Consider the following 20,416-nt stretch of genomic DNA (forward strand, 5'->3'; position numbering starts at 1 on the left):
AACTTGTTTTATCGGTAGATGGCTACAGGCCGCGGTCAGCCCGCGCTGTTCATGGTGGTGCTGATCCAGGAGAGGAACTCGGTGACCCTTGTGTACACGTCCGGGTAGTCTCGGTGGGCGCAGCCGGATCCAAAGGACACCAGACCGGCGAGGGCCCAGTTCCCATCCTTGCGCTTGCACTGGAAGGGACCTCCGGAGTCGCCCTAAGAAGAAGGTCGGATTCACTATGAGGGCTTCTTATTGAAGGATGGTAAGGTTAGGAGCTCCTTTTGTGTCTGAGAAGCACAAGCATCCCTTCATGAGTTTATGCGTGCCGTCCAATTGACATGCTTTGAGTCAGCCATGCCGTGGCTATACGTGGATAAATTAATTAACGACCATACGATCAACCATTACGAAGAAAAGGTACCTTAACACGCCGCAGCTCAAGCCGCACGAAGCGAATCCTCGTGCTTCGGAAACCAGAGACCCTGGGCTCAATCCCCACGCCTGTTCGTTTCATTGACCTTCACCTAAACCTTGTCTTCGGCTACCCCAGTAGTGCTGTATTTCTGGATTTTGCCAAAACGTTTGACAAAGTGCCACATAACCTACTTATGCTGAAACTTTCTTTGCTAAAGATTCACCCTAATATACTAAAATTGATCAAATAATTCCTTCTCCAAAATCGTCAGTTTGTTTATGCTAACCCCACCAAATCCTCCCTGTGCTCTGTTTCTTCTGGTACTCGGCTCATTACTTTTCCTAATATATACTAATGACATTCCTCTCAACATCTCTTCCACTGTGCGGCTTTTTGCCGATGACTGTGTAATCTACCGTAAGATAACCTCTATCGATGATATTGTGACGCTTCTGGACGACATTTCTAAAATTCTTGAATGGTGTAGCACATGGCGCACGTGCTTAAACCCTAACAAATGTCAATGCATGTGCTTCTCTCGTTTATTTTCAAACACCTATCCTGTACTTCCTTTGAGCTCTGTTCCCATTGATTATACTAACCAATACAAATCCTTAGTCTTGCATCTCAAACCTAATTTCTCAAGGCATACTCATATTAAAACAATTATATCCTCTGCAAACCGTTCGCTAGGCTACATTCGCCGAAACTTTAGACCCTCACCTAAAAACCTAAAATGTATTTTGTGCACCACTATCGTTCGGCCTAAATTGGAATATGCGTCCTTCATCTGGCATCCTCATCAGAAATATTTAGCAGGCTCCGTTGAATCCGTTGAGAACCGCGCTGCTCGCTTTATTTTTAATGACTCTTCTCGTACCTCAAATGTATCATCAATGAAGTCTCGTCTTAACCTCTCGTTTCCGTCGTTCTCTTCTTCAATAAGTCTTTTCCACACCTTTCTTGAAAATGTCTCTTCTAAACCCGCCCACCTACATACTGTATCGCCAAGACTGGACCATTCCTGCAAGATCTTCTGTCCCAAGTCATCAAGTCAAGCACACCTGCATTCCCTCATTCCTGAAGCAGTTGTGGACTGGAATGACCTCCTGGACGCCATAGTTACCATACCCGGCTCCAAGCAATTCCAACTAGCCCTTCAATACCACCTGTACTGACCCACTCCCCTCTATAACGCCCCCTAGACATTGAGGGTATGTATAAATAAATAATTGAATAAATAAATATATCTGGAGTCAGCATCGTACCGTCGTGCGGTTGTGTCACTACTAAGGGGTGCACGTCAGTCCTCCGGGTAGCAGTGGTTTTGCACTGACCAGATTCCTCTCCTACAGCGGAGACGCCAGATGCAACTGGGGATGTCTAGCTTTCTTTCGCCTACACATCTTTTTTTTAGAGTGTAGCTCTTAGGCGCCCGTTTCCGGGTTGAGCGGCGTCACGGTCGCCATCGCCGTCGGCGTAGCCGCACGTTGCATTATGGGACGTTTCTCATAATGACATCAGATGTGACGTTACGAGGGTCATGAGTGCCGTCACCCTCGTGACGTCATCCGGGCATACCCTATCCGCCTCCCCTCCTTCTCCTCCTCTTCAAGAGCTGCGCTCTAATTCGGCATTACAAAAAATTGGAAACTTCTTTCATTTGTTTCATTTATTTTTCACTTTAGGGGTTTTACGTAAAGGGGAGGGGGGGGGGGGCATGAAGGTGTATAAAGTTAACACTAGGAAAGCACCGAAAAAAGCGAAGGTTAAGTTGTTTACATAATGCAGAGCTACCAGTGCGGCTTGGAATTAGATTGGCTTCTGTTAGATTACAATGCCGCCGGGATGGGACTTCCAGTCAAAAATTGACAAGTGTAAAGGGGAAACTTTTCAAAGGTTAGTCCTAGGAGTTGTGAAATGAAGTTTTGTTAGTTCTCTGTACGTGATGAGATATGCCGGGCGGCTCTACAGTATATATATATATATGTTTTTTTTTCGGTGAATGATAGTACAACTTATGTGGGGCAACAAAACGTGATATTGTACGTTGGTCTGCAATAAGAGAAGTTATCCTCTTATTTTAGTGCTGTGGTACTTGTACGGTTGTCATTGCGGAGGATAAAGCGAGTCGCTCCATTTCGGACAGCTTCTAGCTTATCATTTAGGTAGGGCTCATGTGGATTCCAGATGACAGATGCGTATACAAGCATCGGTAAAATGAGATTCGAGCATGCGATCAGTTTGGTTTCTCGTAATGCCAGATATAGATGTCGCCTTAGAAAGCCTACCTGTATGATTTCTTTGGAGTGATGTAATTAATGAAAGGCTCAGAGGAAAGGTTTGATGTGAAATGGACCCTGATGTATATATATGTAGGAACTTTTTCTATTGAGGTATTGAACACGGCGTAGTTGGAGTGTCTTGAAGTAGGTTTGTTATTGAAGTTCAAGTATTTTGTTTTGGAAACATTATTTTGCACTTCTCACTTTCTACATCATGTTTCGAGACAGGACAGATCGCTTTGAAAAAGTGCACAATCATCCAAAGGCTCGATCTTCCGGCAGATAATACAATTCTTGGCGGTCAATATAATTGTGCACCGAGTTAGAACTGGCAGGTCGTTTACAAAGATGAGATAAAGCAACGCACCGGTCACGGTTGCCTGAGGTACACCAGATTTTACGTGTTGATTTGATGAATTTTTATCTCCGCAATGAATGCTTTGTGTACGATTAAGTTAAAGCTAATACGTTACTCTGTTACTAACCAATTTATTTTCATCGAACGCATTTTTACATGATACGATGATAAGACACCTTATCAAAGACGTTCTGGAAATCAATAAAAATAGTGTGCGTTTCTGTTCTGAAATTATGTCCTTTTTTAATGTCAGTTGTGAACTCAAAAAGTTGTAATTCACAAGAGTGGGACCCGCGGAAACCGTGCTGGTTTTCAAAAAAGAAATTTTTAGTGCAGAAGAAATTTATTATGTTTGAAAAGACTATGTGCTCTATGTGTTTGTGGGAAAATAAGCGCCAAAAAAACACGGACAAAGAGTAGATTGACAACGACACAGGGCGCACTCTCAACTGAATTTATTAGGAAAAAACACAAACTTATATACCAATGGGAGCACACTATCAGACACCACACGTCACGTTAGTCTCCGCCCAGACCACGTTTCAAATATTCAAACTCATTCGTAGACAGAGCCAATGATGTATCGCTAATGCATTTTTTACCCCTTCTCCTAATCTCAAATGCCTCGTGAAGCTCGCGTGACACTTTGTTTCTGTACCTCGCCAATATTTTAGTGCTGTCAAATGATGGGTCGCAAGTGCATCTTTTGCAATGTACAGCCAAATGCCCTGACGGTGTAGTTCTAGTTGAAGCGGCGTGCTCGCGGACCCGATCATTAATACACCTTCCAGACTGCCCTACATAGCTTAAACCACACGTCATTGGTATTTCATAGACGACGGCGGTTGCGCAATCAGTGTACTTATTCCTGTGCTTGGTATGGCACGGGTCAGTTATCGGTTGTGGATCATTAATTCTCCTGCATAATCGCGACATTTTGTTGGGCGCTGAAAATACGACCGGGACATCATAGCGCCCAGCCACCTTCTTAAGGTTATGGGAGACACCGTGCATATATGGTATCACCACAGGCCGTACGTTGCTCTTTTCGCGCGGTGGTTTCTGCGTCCCCTTGAACTTCTTTATCAAGCTCCCAGCCACTTCGACCAATGAGCTCATTGGGAAACCCCCTTTTCGCAGACGATCTACTTGTCTGACAAAGCTATCGTGGGCGCTATGCAGGCAAGACTTTCTGAGAGACGCCTCCATACACGAGCTCGCGATGCCTCTCTTCACTAGCTTGGAGTGGCAGGAATTGAAGGGAAGGACCCCCTTCTTAGATCTAGGGGAGTACTCCCAACAACAGCGCCCACGATAGCTTTGTCAGACAAGTAGATCGTCTGCGAAAAGGGGGTTTCCCAATGAGCTCATTGGTCGAAGTGGCTGGGAGCTTGATAAAGAAGTTCAAGGGGACGCAGAAACCACCGCGCGAAAAGAGCAACGTACGGCCTGTGGTGATACCATATATGCACGGTGTCTCCCATAACCTTAAGAAGGTGGCTGGGCGCTATGATGTCCCGGTCGTATTTTCAGCGCCCAACAAAATGTCGCGATTATGCAGGAGAATTAATGATCCACAACCGATAACTGACCCGTGCCATACCAAGCACAGGAATAAGTACACTGATTGCGCAACCGCCGTCGTCTATGAAATACCAATGACGTGTGGTTTAAGCTATGTAGGGCAGTCTGGAAGGTGTATTAATGATCGGGTCCGCGAGCACGCCGCTTCAACTAGAACTACACCTTCAGGGCATTTGGCTGTACATTGCAAAAGATGCACTTGCGACCCATCATTTGACAGCACTAAAATATTGGCGAGGTACAGAAACAAAGTGTCACGCGAGCTTCACGAGGCATTTGAGATTAGGAGAAGGGGTAAAAAATGCATTAGCGATACATCATTGGCTATGTCTACGAATGAGTTTGAATATTTGAAACGTGGTCTGGGCGGAGACTAACGTGACGTGTGGTGTCTGATAGTGTGCTCCCGTTGGTATATAAGTTTGTGTTTTTTCCTAATAAATTCAGTTGAGAGTGCGCCCTGTGTCGTTGTCAATCTACTCTTTGTCCGTGTTTTTTTGGCGCTTATTTTCCCACGATGTACCAACTGGCCCATCTAAGCATTTTATTGCAGTTCATTTCTATGTGTTTACTGGGAACACTTGTTAGCGATGTGGGCGTATAGTTAGAAAAGTCGTTCTTTCGACCAATTTTTTAAATGGAAATCAATTGTGCGTGCTTCTAGTCGCCGGAGATTTTGCCACAACTCAAGGATTGTTAAAAGCTCAAAGAAAGAAGGTATAGAACCTGATATTCACAGTTTCATAAGCTTCGAGGAATTTCTGCAAGAGCCCGGAGCTGAGTTTAACGGCTGATCATCTAAGTTTCAAAACGCCTGCTACTAAGATAGTCATTTGGATGATAAGGTAACTAAATGCAAAGGTGCAAGCGAGCTGGGCAAGAATGACAAAAATAATGACGAAGTTAATCCCGGGAGAAGGGGAACAAGAGAGGACAATGTGCAAACACAAATCTGCGAATACTGCTAGGTGACTGGTGCACGACCGAAACAATCTGCCTGGTACCCGGACGAAGCAGATCTTTTCGGTAGCGCACCAGTCCCCTAGCTGTGTATGGAGATGTGTGTTGTCTTTTTTCCCCGTTGCTTCCCGTTCCTGGGAATATTTTTGTCATGGATATTTGGATCATTCCTTCGCGCATACTCTATCCCGAGTTGATGTACGGTGAAGAAAACAGGTCTTCGCAAAAAAAAATAACTAAAATACCGACTGAACTTTCACACATGTTTACATATCTGCACATCTTGTAACTTTCTTCTTTGAAAATGTATGTACAGTGGCTTGACATTAATTTGAGTACAGTCGCAGTTATCATGTTTTAAAAGCAGCAGAAACTCTCGCACGAGGAGATTTGAAGACGCTGGTCTCACACTTTCGCCGTAAAGCGACATTGAGTCGAGAGCAAGACATTTCCAGGGTTTTTTGCAAGAAATCTTTGGCAAGTGGAAGTCTTTTTTTTAGACGAGAGGTCGCGCAACCTGCTTGTTTTTATACTAAAATCCAGCATGGCCCTGGGGTTAACTGCCTCTTCAGGGAACACTTCATAATTAATGGATGTACGGAGTCGCTGCTGGGCTGCCAAGCGTGTGTGACGTCCGTGGCCCACGCTTACTTAGTCGTGAATGTTAGACGCCTATACTTCGTTTCAGCTTCCGTCCGAGCGCAGCCAAAGACTGAGGGACGGTTCGCAACTTCGAGAAGAGCATTCTTACTCACCACGAAGTAGACCGCAAAAGTAGCTTTTTTATAAAATAACTGTTTTGTGCGTAAACATTGCACAATATTCCAGATGTTTACTCCTGAGAACGATTTGAAACTAAAGGAATTCAACATCTGAAGTTTATATTTTTATTAATATATGTAAATGCATGTGGTTTGGTGAAAACACGTACATCCGCTGGCAACACGGCTGCAGCGCTCGGTGTTTCTGTATGATTTCGTTCTCATAATGGCCTAATCATGTGCTTCGCTGCTTTCCTCACCGAGTCGCTTCAAAACGTCCTTTCGCAAAGGCACGTTTGGGCGTCAGGCACGACAGGTCGTGATGAATGTCTTCTTTCAAATTCGGCAGAAGACTCCGGCCGCGTCGTACCGCGAATGCGTTGTAAACAAGAAAGGCGTCCGGGCCACTACAATTCACTGATACGCGGCGAAATCAGGGCACCCGTTTAACTACCGATCACATTGAACGCTGAGAAGCTGGTGGAAAGGACTGCGCCTCGAGCCCTGGTATATCCAGGCAATACAAAGAAACATCGACGGCCAGGTCATCGGGCACTTTGCATTGTGTACTTACATCTCGGAACTATGCCGAAATGCCGAACAGGTGGAAAGCTCGGGCAAAGACGCCAACGGCCAGCCTACGTACTGGCATCCCCTGTGACTAAATTTCAAAACATGATAGGGCCCTTTTTAAACCTGTAGCAGACGAAACCGTTGGTACCCCTGTAGCAGACGAAATACTCGGCGAGCGCGGGCGGCGCGGACGACAAGCGGAGTGATACAAAAGTGCAGGCGAGATCGCGTGACCTATTGCCTGCGTGTAATTGGCTCTGGCTACACGTAGCTTTGGCTGCGCTCGGACGGAAGCTGAAACGAAGTATAGTATCATCTAGACCTACCCAAGCTACGGAGAAAGAGTGCCAATCATTAAAAAAAAAAAAAAACTAAATGACCCGGGTGGGTGTAGCCGAAAGCACAACAATTTATACAGGATTAGCCAACAAATCAGAGTGATTAAAAAACTGCACTTTAATCAGAAATAATTATTCTATAGGGAAAAATCGTATCGACATCGGCAGACGTCAGCTTATGAGCTTAAAGGGGCCTGCAATCATATTGAAGCGTCTACCTTTTTTGCGCTTTCCACGTCCCTCGGGGTTCGGACAAGCCAGCGGGCAAAGAGAGAGTAACTAAATATCAGTGCGCCATATTTTAACCGGACGACGCGGAAACGTCCTCCACCTACGGGGGGACCCGCGGTGCCGAAGGCACGCGATATGTGACGTGAAAGGTCCTGGGCATATTACTGGTCAGAGCCACTAAAAGCTTCTTTTTTTGTCAAAATACAAATTATAAGTGGCGCGAACCGTTTCAATTATTTATAAAAATAGTTTTTGCTCATTCTTTTAGAACAGAAAAGAAACAAATGAAGTTTATAAAGTACGGAAACAAGAAATGACCCGTCAACATACCCCCCACCAAGTAGAGGAAAAAGCGGCGCACACTAGAAAGGTGTAGTGGGATCAGGCGCTAACGAGCGTCGAGAGTAGAAAGGTCCCGGATGTACGCGGCGGCGCTGCGGTCGTACGGATCGAAGGATACGACCGGTTTCGAGCGTTCCCAACGCCTTCGGCGGGCAGCTTTGGCTTACGGTTTGGCCCTTTGGAGGTATGGCAGCGCGAAGTGGCTCCCGTTCTGAACTGAGGCTGGATTCTCAAAGCGAACTTACGACGAAAAAAATGCGTACGACAAATTTGAGAGAAAATCCGTATTCTCGAAACGAAATTGTCGTAACTTTTGCGCAGGTTACGACAAGATCCTACGACAGCTCCGAAGCTGTCTTACGCACTTTCTACGATCAAATTAACATGGCCGACAACGTCACTCAGTTGCTCGGTCGCGACGACCCAACGGACATTTATTTTTCTGCCTGCTCTTCTTGCGCGTCCCGACTTCAAGCAGCACGAAAAAAATGAAGAAGTACTTGAAACCGACCACGACGAACATGAACGCTGGATCCACGGACACCCTGAAAAGGCAACAAAGGCGACGATCCCACCGACCAAGCGAGCACGGCAGAATATATAGGCCTAGCAGGCACTCGGACCCGTTCCGGCGCAGCATTGCTCAGACGGTCCTTGGCCAAGACCGTCTGCCCACGACCGGCTGGCTTGCTGAATGGAATATGCCCGCGCGACCCTTGTGGACCCTCCCCGCAGGAATAGTTTGATAGCTGAACTAAATTTCAGAGGTCAACCGATTCCCCTTATCATCTCGATCACCCTGTTTTCCGAGGCAGCGGTGACGAACGCTGTCGTCGAAAAGGGGCTCCTCGATTCTATCTCCTTGTTTTGTGTGATATAGAGCTCAAATAAACGCCGTATGGATTACCTTCGCAACACGGTATGTACACTTTGTTATTAATATGCCATTTTTAACTGTCGAGCTGTATCAGTTTGTGGGATTTATGCGATGCCGGTCCAACCTTTCTTTGCCGAGTGTCACGTCAGTATCGAGTTGCAATCGTAGAAGATCGGTCCCGAAGCGCTTACCGAAACGCAGTCTGAATCCAGCACTTCGATCAAACGCACGCGTCCGCTCCGAGTGTGAACAGGTATTTGCGTGACTCTTTCTGACACTCTCGTAGTTCAAACGTATCTTTTTTAACGTCGGCTCACTCCTGCATTTCCGAGGCCGCGAGAAACGCCGCGGCGGTTTGTTTCCTTCTTCGTCGCTTTGCAAACGACTGGCACGGGGATTTTACCAACGATGACAGTTGTGTTGACTTCGTAGCGATCGAGTTTGTAGCAGTCAACGAAGCGTTTAAATCGTGTTAGCGTCGATATACCACTGCACGGACACGAACCCCAGACAAGCGGTGGTGGAAAGGTCGCCCGTGTTTATGAGAATCAGCTTGAACACAACACATTTACACACAGACAGGACAGGACATACACAGAGCTGTCTATCAACGAGTGGTTAGCCTGTGTTTGTTATTAAAAATCCAAATGCTCCGAACTATGCCTAGCTCTCTAATTGGTTGTTCGTTCTGCCGAAGACGCCGTTGCCATAGCAACAGCACCGGAAGTCATCGTTTCTCCGTAAGAGCTCGTAACTTTCCTCCTCTCACTTAAGAACGCGTTTGTGAATACCGTTCTCGCCTCATCTTACGATGATCGTAACTTTACGAACTTCGTAGCTAAGTTGTCGCAGGTAAGAGGTTTTTTATGAATCTGGCCTCTGATCTTTACCCCGTGTTTGCTGTCGTCTGTGGCCAATAGAGTGTCATGCCTAATTAGTGTTTAATTGCGCAGCAAATGCAATGCGAGCCGCCCTGGCTGCTCGCTTCATACAGCCTATTCAGAGGATGTTTTAGTGGCGTTCTCTCGAGCCGTCGACACGGATTGCGGCAGGCGTAACCGCTCGCTGAGCTCACTAGCCCTCGTCTAGTTCACGGCCACTCAAGAGACCAAGGACGTCATGAAGGAGGTTGTTTTTTGCTTGTTTCTGTAATTTCAATTTGCTACAACTTCTACAATAAAGCGAAATTCGGGAAAAGAAAGGTTTCATTAAGTTACTTTAATGCGCGCAGTTTCGGTGCAAATTAAAAAAAAAAAAACAGTAAAAAGTCCTTGCAGGGCCCTGTAAAGGGAAAACAAGCGAATGAATTAGCTCTTGATAACGTCAAGTTGGACGGCAATATCAAGTTAGCATTGCATTTCCCGTTGTCCAGACATGCCTGAGCTTTTGTTTTCATAGGCATAGGCAAAAGGGCGCTAGAAGTCTCTGACAAAAGTGACTTGGGCCTCCGCAGCGGTCGCGGATAGTCAGTCATTGCGAGCACGTGTGTTATCTAAAGGTTCGATCAATGGTTGTAGATTATGTGTGCTACATTTTACTGTCTACTCGGTAAGCAGTGTTCGGTGCTTATTATTTTTTTTTTCTTTGTTTCAGTTTGGCGGCCTCTGGGCAGTCAATTTCCGCCACTAAAGAGGTGGATGCCCACCATGTGTGCTTGCACCACCAGACAAAAAGGGTATTTCTCGCAGCGGTATTCAAAGTATGACAGCTGTGCAGAAACATTAATAATTCTTGAGCGCTTCTAGGTAGCCATTTCCAGAGAAGTTATTAACCATTTGGGCTGCGAGTGCCTTGATGTACGATACGTACAACTTTCACATTGCACGTCGTTTTTGTGAAGGAAGAACACGCGTCAGTATGCAAGGCAACTCACGTAGCAAGAGCCCCGGCCTCCTTCGAGAGCACCAGCGCACAGGTGCCAGTTCCTGATGTTGATGCGGAACTTGCGCGCGTACGGCCCCAGGCAGACGTTGTTGTTATACACCGGCACGCTGACTTCCCGGAGCACAGATGACGGGGCGCCACCTGTCGTAGAATCGAGATAGATTAATTGTGGGTGTCATCAAAGGGCAACAGGCGTCCAATCGCATAAAAATACATCCAGTCCCCTGTAACTTTACAATTATTATACATTTCGAGAATGTCGTGCGAGCACTTTATGCATGCTTTTCCGGTCAAGCTTGCACACATGCAGATCTGTTTAGGCTGATAAACAAAGAGGTGTTGCTAAATCTAACTGAGTTTTCATTTCAAAAGATGTCTTTGATGGTTGTGTAATCTGCTATGGTGGTGTTTTCTTTTGTGTGTGTGTGAACGCGAGAAAATAGCGAGTAATTATCTATGTGTAACCGAGCTGATAAAGGAAAACATATCTAAACAATTGCAGCACATCTGGAGCAAGTGGATTTGTAAGCCATAAAACATTTCAATGAAAACAAATCTCTCTTAATGTAAGACCCAGAGGGAGGGCAACAACTGTGTGAAAGGGACTTTCGAAGGAGCAGTTTGTCAATTTAGATATGACGATACTTTTTCTTTTTGAATGAATACTGTACCGACAACTGCGGTCCCAGCAGTACTTAATATATGTGTACTCGCTAAGCATTTCAGTGAGTGAAAATTTAAGCTCCACAACTACTCGGACCAGAGAGTCCTTTCGAGTTTCGGCACTAATTAGGACACGAGACTCTTCTAACACCTGCAGGGGATCCAAATGAGCATGGCGGATTGTTCACACTTCGACTGCACGCGGTAAATGCTATATGAACATTCAAATGTGTTATGCAACTCTAAGTAAAAAAAAGTATAAGTATTATCTAAACGCGCTTTACAATGACGTTCTGAACGCACTTGTCACTCGAGTCATCAGTTGAAGTTTAGATATATGAATCGGCAAGAAAAACATTTGCACAGCACTCGTTCGCAGGCATCAGAGTAAAATGGTAATTTAAGCACTAGCCACAGAGTATGCGTTATTAATTCATTCATATTGAAGCACCCTCGTGAAGGGCTGGCTTGTGAAAGCTACACTATTTTTCATTAAACAGCTGCGTTTGACGACATGTAAAACGCAGTTGGAGCATTCAATCTGTAAACATCTTTCATGCACTCTAACTCTTAAAGGTTCTACCTTCAAAGTTTCCAAACCACACAACGCGCAATAAGAAAGGGTACGAAAACAGGGCGGCCTGTTTTCGCAATCTCTCTTATTGTCCTTGTGTTGTTTCGGCGTTTTAAGCGTGATAATGAACCAACTGGCCCAAATTGCCATTCTAAACCTCAAAAGTTTGATTCTTTCTTTATTTTTTTTTTAGTGGCGAACAACTTGTTCATGTCATTCGGGTTGTGTTACAAAATGACCTGGTAATCAGAACATGTGGCGTATGGCGCGCTGCCGGCGCGCACTTACGGACCTCCCGACGTTGTGGCTCCCCATCCGGAGGAGACACAGTTCATGCCTTCGAAGATCTCGCCAGGGGCCGGGAGGCAGATGGGCTGGACACGGCCGCTGAGTCGCACCCGTTTGGCCATCTTGATGAGGGCGATGTCGTTGTTGTAGCCCTGGTAGCCGTGGTACTTGAAGATCTGCTTGGCGTTCACCTGGATCTCCTCGCCTTCTAGTGAGTTCTGGTCGTGCTCGCCCACGCGGACTTTGATGGTGCTCGCGGGTTCCACCACGCCGCCCAGCTGCCTGAAAAACCGATACGTGGACAGTGAGGTCCGTGACAGCGTTTTTTTTTTTTTTTCTGTAAACGAAGTACTCAGATGCTAACTGATAAACTCCATTACATTTGAGCATCATATAAATATGCGGTGAAAGGTGTTGACTTCTGAGTCTTGATCAACTCCTTGATAGTACTCGCTGTTTGGTCCCACGTGTCGCTCGGTTTATTCTGGGAGGCCCCGGCAAATCAGGTTATTCCTCCTCATTCGGTTATTCGGGTCGTCGATTCCAGATTAGAGGGAGTCATATTTGTTGCGTGTACAAACAAGTTAAGCCTCTAAATACTTAACTGTTGTCTCAAAAACGTCCTTCTTTAATTTTTGTTATATCTTGATTCTGCTTTTCTAAGAGGTTAACTTTGTATTTAAGTTCACCCGTTCCCAAACTGCTTTTAGAACATATATTATATAGTAACATTATGAGTCACCTTTCAGACAACGACCTCCTCTTTTGCAATCAACACGGTTTTCGAAAACATAAATCATGTGTAACGCAGTTATTTGAATTGGTTAATGATGTTCATGAAGCTATTCATTCTAGGGTTCAAACAGATGCTGTGTTTATAGATTTCTCTAAGGCTTTTGACAGGGTTCCTCACCAGCGGTTACTGAAAAAGTTAGGCAGTCTAAATCTTCACCCTATGTACACCAATTGGATCCTTAATTTTCTCTCGCACCGAACACAATCAGTAACCATTAACAAAGAAACCTCTAATACAATAAATGTAATATCTGGAGTTCCTCAGGGCTCAGTTCTTGGACCGCTTCTTTTTCTTGTTTATATCAATGACCTCCCGACAAACATAACCTCTAAAATTCGACTGTTTGCTGACGATTGCGTTATTTATAGGCAAATACGTAACTCGGACGATGCTTCGCAATTGCAGCGGGATCTTGATTCCATCACAGCTTGGTGTACGGATTGGCAAATGTGTGTTAACGTATCAAAAAGCAAAGTCATGACGTTCTCGACCAAGAAAAGCAATATTACTTTTGATTATACACTCGCCAACACAAATCTTGAAAGGGTAACAAAGTACAAGTACCTTGGCGTTATTTTAACTGAAAAACTGGATTGGAAGGAACATATAGACTTTATTGTTGGTAGGGCAAACCAATCGCTGGGTTACTTGAAAAGACACCTGTACTTAGCTCCTCCAGAAGTCCGCATCCTTGCATACACCTCATTTGTTCGTTCTAAAGTTGAATACGCTAGTGTGATTTGGAACCCTTGGCAAATAAATCTTACACAGAAGTTAGAGTCCGTACAAAACAAAGCTGCGCGTTTTATTTATAAAGACTATTCACACTCATCCAGTGTAACTGCCCTGAAATCGAGAGCAGGCTTGCAATCACTGAGTAGCAGACGTAAACAGGCGAGGCTTTTATTTTTACATAAAATCTACTACTTCAACCAGGAACTCAAGAAACTACTTTTGCTTCCTCCGTACCATATTTCTCCTAGGATTGATCATCCCTTCAAGATAAGATTATCACCTAGTCACACCAAACAATTTCCGGAATCGCCTTTGCAATTAGCCATTAAGGACTGGAACAGTCTACCTGAATCGGTTGCGGGTCTAGCGGACGTCGCTCTTTTCAGAGACGCCTGTGAAACTTTGTTCAATGACTACTATATATATATATATATATTCTTTTTGCGCACTGTGCGTGTACGCCACCTGCATGTTTTACCTTTATTGGTATATGCGCTTGTGTTACCTCTGACTGTCGTCTGCTTGGTTAGTTGAACCATACTGTATGCTTTTTTTTCTTTTTTTTTTAAGTACGTGCTGATCTTTCGCTTTTCTCTCATTCGCGTGTATTTTGTATTAGAATAGAGTCAGCTTGTCTCCTCCACCCTCATGTAATGCCTTCGGGCGATCTGAGGTCAATAAATGAAATGAAATCAAATGAAATCGCATCCTACCTTTCTCGAGTTTGTTTTTGATTCTTTTTACTTTTTCCACAAGGTATTCAAACATTTCCTCTAATCTCTCATTACCAATGTCAGGATTCAATTCAATGTATCCGAAGAGTAGTAGCGATGCCTCCCGAAAAAGGAGGCAAGTGTCGTCCGGAACGGAAACAAGGCAATCGTAAATAACTAAAATTACGCTCTGGAACTCATAAAAACATGTTAGTATGTACTCGTTGTCGATGTCTGGTCTAACAGTGCACATACGTCTCGAAGCGAGCTTGGTTCGACTGTTTTCACGCATTCGTTTTATATCGTAAATTTGGGCATCCATGCCTTGTCTGGGGTCGTTTTTAGATCGGCCAAACTTCCCAACCGACGACGAAATACAAAATTTAATGCCGGCGATCACAAACCGGTGTTCGTGCGAAATCTTGAGATTCCGCCGTATTCGAGGTATGTGATGCCAAGTCGTGTAATTGAATAAGCTCCTCTCCCGATCTTTTTCATGTTCGTGTGCAGCGCGATTGGAACAATTCATTTAATGTAAACATTTAGTACGTGCCTAAATATTGCCTTTAACATCTGAATTGTAATTTCGCAAAGAGAGTCATCCTCTCATAAATCATTTATTTACCGCATTCCACACAATAAATGTTGTTTTGTCATAACCTCATAAACTTAATAAGGAGCAATAATGTCTTAAAAACTTCTTATAATGTTATTTCATCGTAATATATATCAGTCTGTTTTGTTTGCTAGTTTAATGATGTCAGTAGCAGAATATTGGAACTTACATAAATGTTTAATCAAGGATGAACCCACACTATTTGGCCAATTGATCTAGAGAGCAGAAGAAAATAATTTTGAGAAAAAAACAAAATGTATCCAGCAGATCATAGTGTTTTTTCTCTTGTACAGCACTCTGTCAAATATTGTATTTTGCTGTATATTTAAATTGTAATTGTTTAAACTGCATTGGGTCTGAATACTTTTCGTGAGGTGCAACTGTAATTTATGGTTTTCTACAGATGTAATACACATCACAGACAGTAAATAATTTTCTGTAATATCGAGCACAAACTCTATGTACCTTATACAGTTATAACGATTATATTATACCCAAGGATACACTTTACACTTCAATAAACTTGGATAATTTTCATAGTGGTAATACATCAAACAGGTTATTTGACTGAAGAACCTCTAGCTTATACGTCACAATAATAACATTTTGGCACAAGAATGGCCCGTTATAATAGAAGTTAGTAGTAGCATGGCAAATTGTTCAAAGAGTAACGTTTCAGTGTTATGGCCATATTTGTGTAGTAAATACATAGGCTTCTATGAGAACGCTGCCATACCCCACTAGGAGGTGGTCCAAACACACGATAGCACAAATTTCTTGGGATGATGGACTGTTAAAGTGTGCACTGCTCACTGAGGGTTGTCAAAACAAGCAAAAGCAGTAGCCAACCAGAAGTAACATACTCTCTCCGGAAACTGGGCCCCCATTACTCGTTATTATTTGCCTTCGCACGCCCGGTATAGTATTACAAAACATAAAAACTACTAAAAAACAAAAAAATTTACTATTCTAATAGATAAAACTCACGTGACCACGCAGTGGGCTGCCGTCGCTACCCACTGATCGTTGATGAGAGCTCCCCCGCAGAAGTGTCGTGTCCGTCCGTCACGCCCCACCTTACGCAGAGACACCTGGGTACAGGAAGAACGGACAGTGGATAGTAGGAGTGGTAGACGTGGCACCTTCGGTATTTGCTTTTTTGCTTGTTTGGAGCAAATTAAAAAAGCGGATGAAAGACGAGTGCCGTTTTCGTCATTAGACGAAGGAATGATAGTCATGATAAGTGGGCTAATAATTTAAATCCTTTAATTAATTTGTTAATTATTGTTTTAAGGGGCGTGTTAAAATTGTATATTTAAAGTAGGAATAGTAAAAACACAAAAGACATACACGGACGAGCAGTCTCTTTCAAATAGCAACGAAGTTTCCATATGCCGTTGCTGTTCAAAAAGAGTGTGGTCGTCCGTGTACGTCTTTTATGTTTTTACTTTTTTGTTTTTAAGTATACATTACAACAACACGTTCGAAGTGACTATAGTATTAAAATTGCAGTATGGACGGCGGTTACGGTTAGAGGCCAGAACATTTAACTTTTGAGAACATGTAATTGTTTTCTAAGTAATAATATTCTTTTTTTTTGCGTTTTCTAGTTTAGAAAATGCTTGCAAAAGAATCACCACAAACCCTGCTCACTGTGAGGCTTGGAAGAGTGACCTAGTTTTTTAATCATCTCCTCTCGGTACTGTCCTTGGTAGGTGTGCTGAGGATACGTGTGGGGCGGAACTGCAACCACAGGTCAGTCTTCTAGCCCTCATTGTGGGCGGGGCTTGAGGTGCTCTTAATATCGGGCTAAACATGAAGAACATCGATTAATTAATACCTCAAAATCTGTTTTACCAATTCTTTCACTTGGTCTACCTTCTAATAGTAATTGTTGTCAATACTGAAATTCCAACATAAACGCGAAAAACAATGATTAAAAAGTTAACTAATGAATTCGAGCTAATCAGTCAGCTTACCACGACGATTATTTCATCATTCAAAGTGCACCGACCCTGACATATAGCTGAAGACAACACTTGTCTAACACTCGCCCTCTTTTTTTCTCAATCAGTTCAAATTAAAAGCAAACATCTATTTCATGTATGTCTGAATCTTTCAGCTGAGGTGTTATTCTTGGTACCATGAAAAAATTGACACGGTCATTTATCTACATGGAATACAGTAGTTATGAGCGACTGTTACAATCGTTCGGAAGAAATTAAACTGTCTTTCCGAAGCGAACTTTTGGAAAAACCGAATTGGCGAGTTACGTGACAGGGGGAGTGGGAGGGGAAGGGAAGTAAGGAGGAGGGGGTGATGGAACTTTAGGATAATAGGGAGAAGGATTGGGAGAGGGAAAGAAAGGGAAGGGAGGCGAGGGGAACGAGGCAACAAAGTTGTGGGTCATGTAACCCCGTGTTTTGCGGCCCGGGAATGACGAATGAAGGAATGGACGGGGGAAGGACGCTACCAGTAGCAGAATGGGGGAGAGACGTGGAAATAGAGTGAGAGGGAAGGGCGAGAAGGGAGGGAGATAGAGGTAGGGGTTTGGAGAGAAGTGAGGAGGGAGGGGAGAGGAAGCGGGTGCTCGTAAATCTGAGGAATGTGAACAGATAAAAGTGGGAATGAAATGGGAACGACGCCCTAGGAGATAATATAAGTGTCATGTGACACAGATTTAAATGCTATATTGCTCGTGCTCGTGCTTCATACCATCCCTTAATAATCATAATAGCAGCGCCCTGGCAAAGTAACAGACAACACTTGGGTCGTCGTAACAAGGGGAGGGATTTTGTGGTCTCGAGCCTCGACCAGAACAATTTTAAAAAGTCCATGCATCGATATTTAGTACGAAAGTTTCTCACATTACAGATGTTTACTGCCATTAGCGGAACGCTAAAATACACGCACACAACGATTCTTACCAAAAAGCTTCTCTTCGCCGAGTAGTTTCAAGGATAAAAGGTGGCTTTGTTTTTTAGTCTCTTTCCCAAAAGTTGATGACGAAATTGTGGGCATTAAATTTTTGTCTTTGTCAAAAATGCGAGTTCGTCATCAAGCTTGACGATTGCCACAATGACAATATTTTATGCTGCTCATACAGTGGACGAGCATCCGTGGGAATTTGACTTCGTCTCGACACAATTAATGCTTGGGCATAGTTTTTTGTATTGGCTCGACCTCTACCGCTGCGATGACGAGAATATCGAAACTTCGTATTGTGTGGAACAGAGCTCATTCCCTGTGCTTTGCGAACTCCTGGACGTGATTATGATATATTTTTGAGGCATATAACAGGTTCCAGATCGCGATGACGCTTTTGCTTGCTGAGAGCTGAGGGGGTGAACTCTGCTTATTATTCTCGAATTTCGTAAACAATTGCCATAGCATGCAAAAAGAAAAAAAAAATCGTGTTTTGCAATCCTAGAATGGTAACGGTTATTTCTAAGCGGCATGTACCGAAGGTAAAAACATTGTTGCATGGCTCCCTTAAGGACGTCGCTTGCTCCCAAAGGACGTATTAGGTCTAAAGTCCGAGCCTAAAGAAGTTCCGTGCCTGGCGCATCAAGCGACTTGATTGATATTTTAATAATTTCGTGGCGCTTATATTTGTTTATAACGCTTTTTTAATGAGCCATGAAACACCACTAAGCATAAAAGGTGGTACACTGCCATAAGCATCAAAAACAAAACTGCGTACAAGAAAATATCAGCAAAATTATATACTGGGTGTATCAAGAAGTGGCCAGGCTTTTTAAATCGACCGCAAATTTTGGTTTCTTAACCTATCGCGCTACGACTTTGTGCAGCGTTGCCCACAGATGGTGCAATTTTAACGTAAAATTTGCAGGGAGCGAACTTACCCGAGGAAAAAGTTAAGAAAGAAAAAGTCTTAGCTCCTATGAAAATGCGGCGAAGCCAAAGGTCTTCAAACAATACGGTGCCGTTTCGCACGGGAGACAAGAGATGGCGTAAGCGGCCGCGATGCCAACTGCGCCGACGAATGAGGATACGCATGCAGCGATGTCTCTATCGAATCACCGAATTTTTCGGAAAAGAAGTGCACGATTGAACACGGCAGACGAGGCCCACGAGACAAGTCACGTCACGATTCGCATTTCCTCTCATCCTCGCAACGTTCCGTCGAGATGGTGCACCGAGGCGAGGAGGAGAGGAGAGAGACCACGTTCCTTCTTTCTCAAATTTTCCAAGGGGACAATGACGTCATAGCCCAACCTTGATCGCGCCCTTCCTTCCCGAAAGTACGGCTATCTGCTCGAGACATCGATGTATGAGTGATGTTTCTCAGTGACCGCTTGCGAGACTTTAAACATACCTCGATGATATGTATCAATGATCGCTTGCGAGACCATAAGCATAAGGTTTATAGAATTGTGGCATGTCATATTGGCCTGCATTGCCGAAACTCTTGTTGCACTCCCGCCTTCGATAAGTGGGAGGTGATTAGAAGGAATAAAGTTAATTCACCCGAGAAATCATTGAAGCGCGGAAATTTGGAAGATTGGGGGAAACCTGTGGTCAGCACCCCTTCAGTATCTCTATCCGATAAGGAATGTTGCTTTTTAGACACACAGTGACAGCGCGTGACGGTGGCTAAGGAGCACGTGGCGTCCATGCCATGTATTTTGTTTGTTTGTTTGTTATGACGTTAAAGTATTTATACTCCATGGTAGCACGAATAAACTTTTGTTGTAGATCAGCGCCTTGTGCGTCTGCCTTCTTGTTATTGTCTGTGTCCTTGCGCCGTTTTAATTTTTAAGCGGAACAGACATTCACCTAAATTGTGTATTGCGCCGAAAATATATCGGAAAAAGTTTAGTTTTTGGAGAAAGTTTATTTTGTCACATACGTGTCCCACCTAGGCACGTTACAAATGTTATTTGGGTAATCCAGGGTGTTTTTAACAATGAAACAGTAAAACTAGCTTAGGCTACCCTCATCTTCTTTTAGAATTTGCAGCTTCGTCTCGTTGACTCACCTGCCATGGATATTCTCCGGGGTCCGCCGGCTGGCCGCCGACGATTCTCTCGATGTTCTTCTCGTTCAGGAGGCTCACCCCACAGCTGCTCGCTGCAGGGACAGGAGGGTGGGAGGAAGAAACACCGTCGTACGCACGAGGAAAATGAACGTCTCTTACGTCCTTATCTCTTTACTGACGATATACAAAAGTTACAGAACATGTTTATTCTTTTTAAAGATATTAAGGTTCAACAAGATAGAATAAAAGAAAAGAACTTAAATAAAAACAAAAAAGTGTAATGTAAACTTGCAAGTATAGCTTTGTTTTCTGTAGGCGACACCACGCAAAAGTTGGAAGGTGGCTGCCTCGCGTAACCTCAGTCGATCACTATAAAATGTTAATAATATCTGCGCATACGATAGCATCAAGCAAAAACTTCACTAATAATAAG

At 43.9% G+C, this 20,416-nt stretch overlaps 1 protein-coding gene across 1 annotated transcript; it reads right to left on the reverse strand.

Moving 5' to 3' along the window:
* Window positions 1-35: 35 nt before the first annotated feature.
* LOC8026580 (anionic trypsin-1-like) lies at window positions 36-20,185 on the reverse strand. Its single transcript, XM_029971604.2, has 6 exons — window positions 20,179-20,185; window positions 19,984-20,075; window positions 15,969-16,072; window positions 12,126-12,403; window positions 10,586-10,737; window positions 36-203 (listed from the first exon to the last, which is right to left on the reverse strand). Exons 1-6 carry the CDS (start codon window positions 20,183-20,185, stop codon window positions 36-38), a joined length of 801 nt encoding a protein of 266 aa, XP_029827464.2.
* Between the last annotated feature and the right edge of the window lie 231 nt (window positions 20,186-20,416).

The sequence above is a fragment of the Ixodes scapularis genome, unplaced genomic scaffold (genome assembly GCF_016920785.2).
Source record: "Ixodes scapularis isolate PalLabHiFi unplaced genomic scaffold, ASM1692078v2 PGA_scaffold0__279_contigs__length_252992795, whole genome shotgun sequence".
In the NCBI taxonomy this organism is placed as follows: domain Eukaryota; kingdom Metazoa; phylum Arthropoda; class Arachnida; order Ixodida; family Ixodidae; genus Ixodes; species Ixodes scapularis.

Excerpts from the sequence above, each read along its gene's own strand:
- LOC8026580 (XM_029971604.2), bottom strand. Across the intron at positions 16,073-19,983 it reads CCGGAGAATATCCATGGCAG|GTGTCTCTGCGTAAGGTGGG; the intron begins GTGAGTCAACGA and ends TCCTGTACCCAG. Across the intron at positions 12,404-15,968 it reads GCAGCCCACTGCGTGGTCAC|GCAGCTGGGCGGCGTGGTGG; the intron begins GTGAGTTTTATC and ends TCGGTTTTTCAG.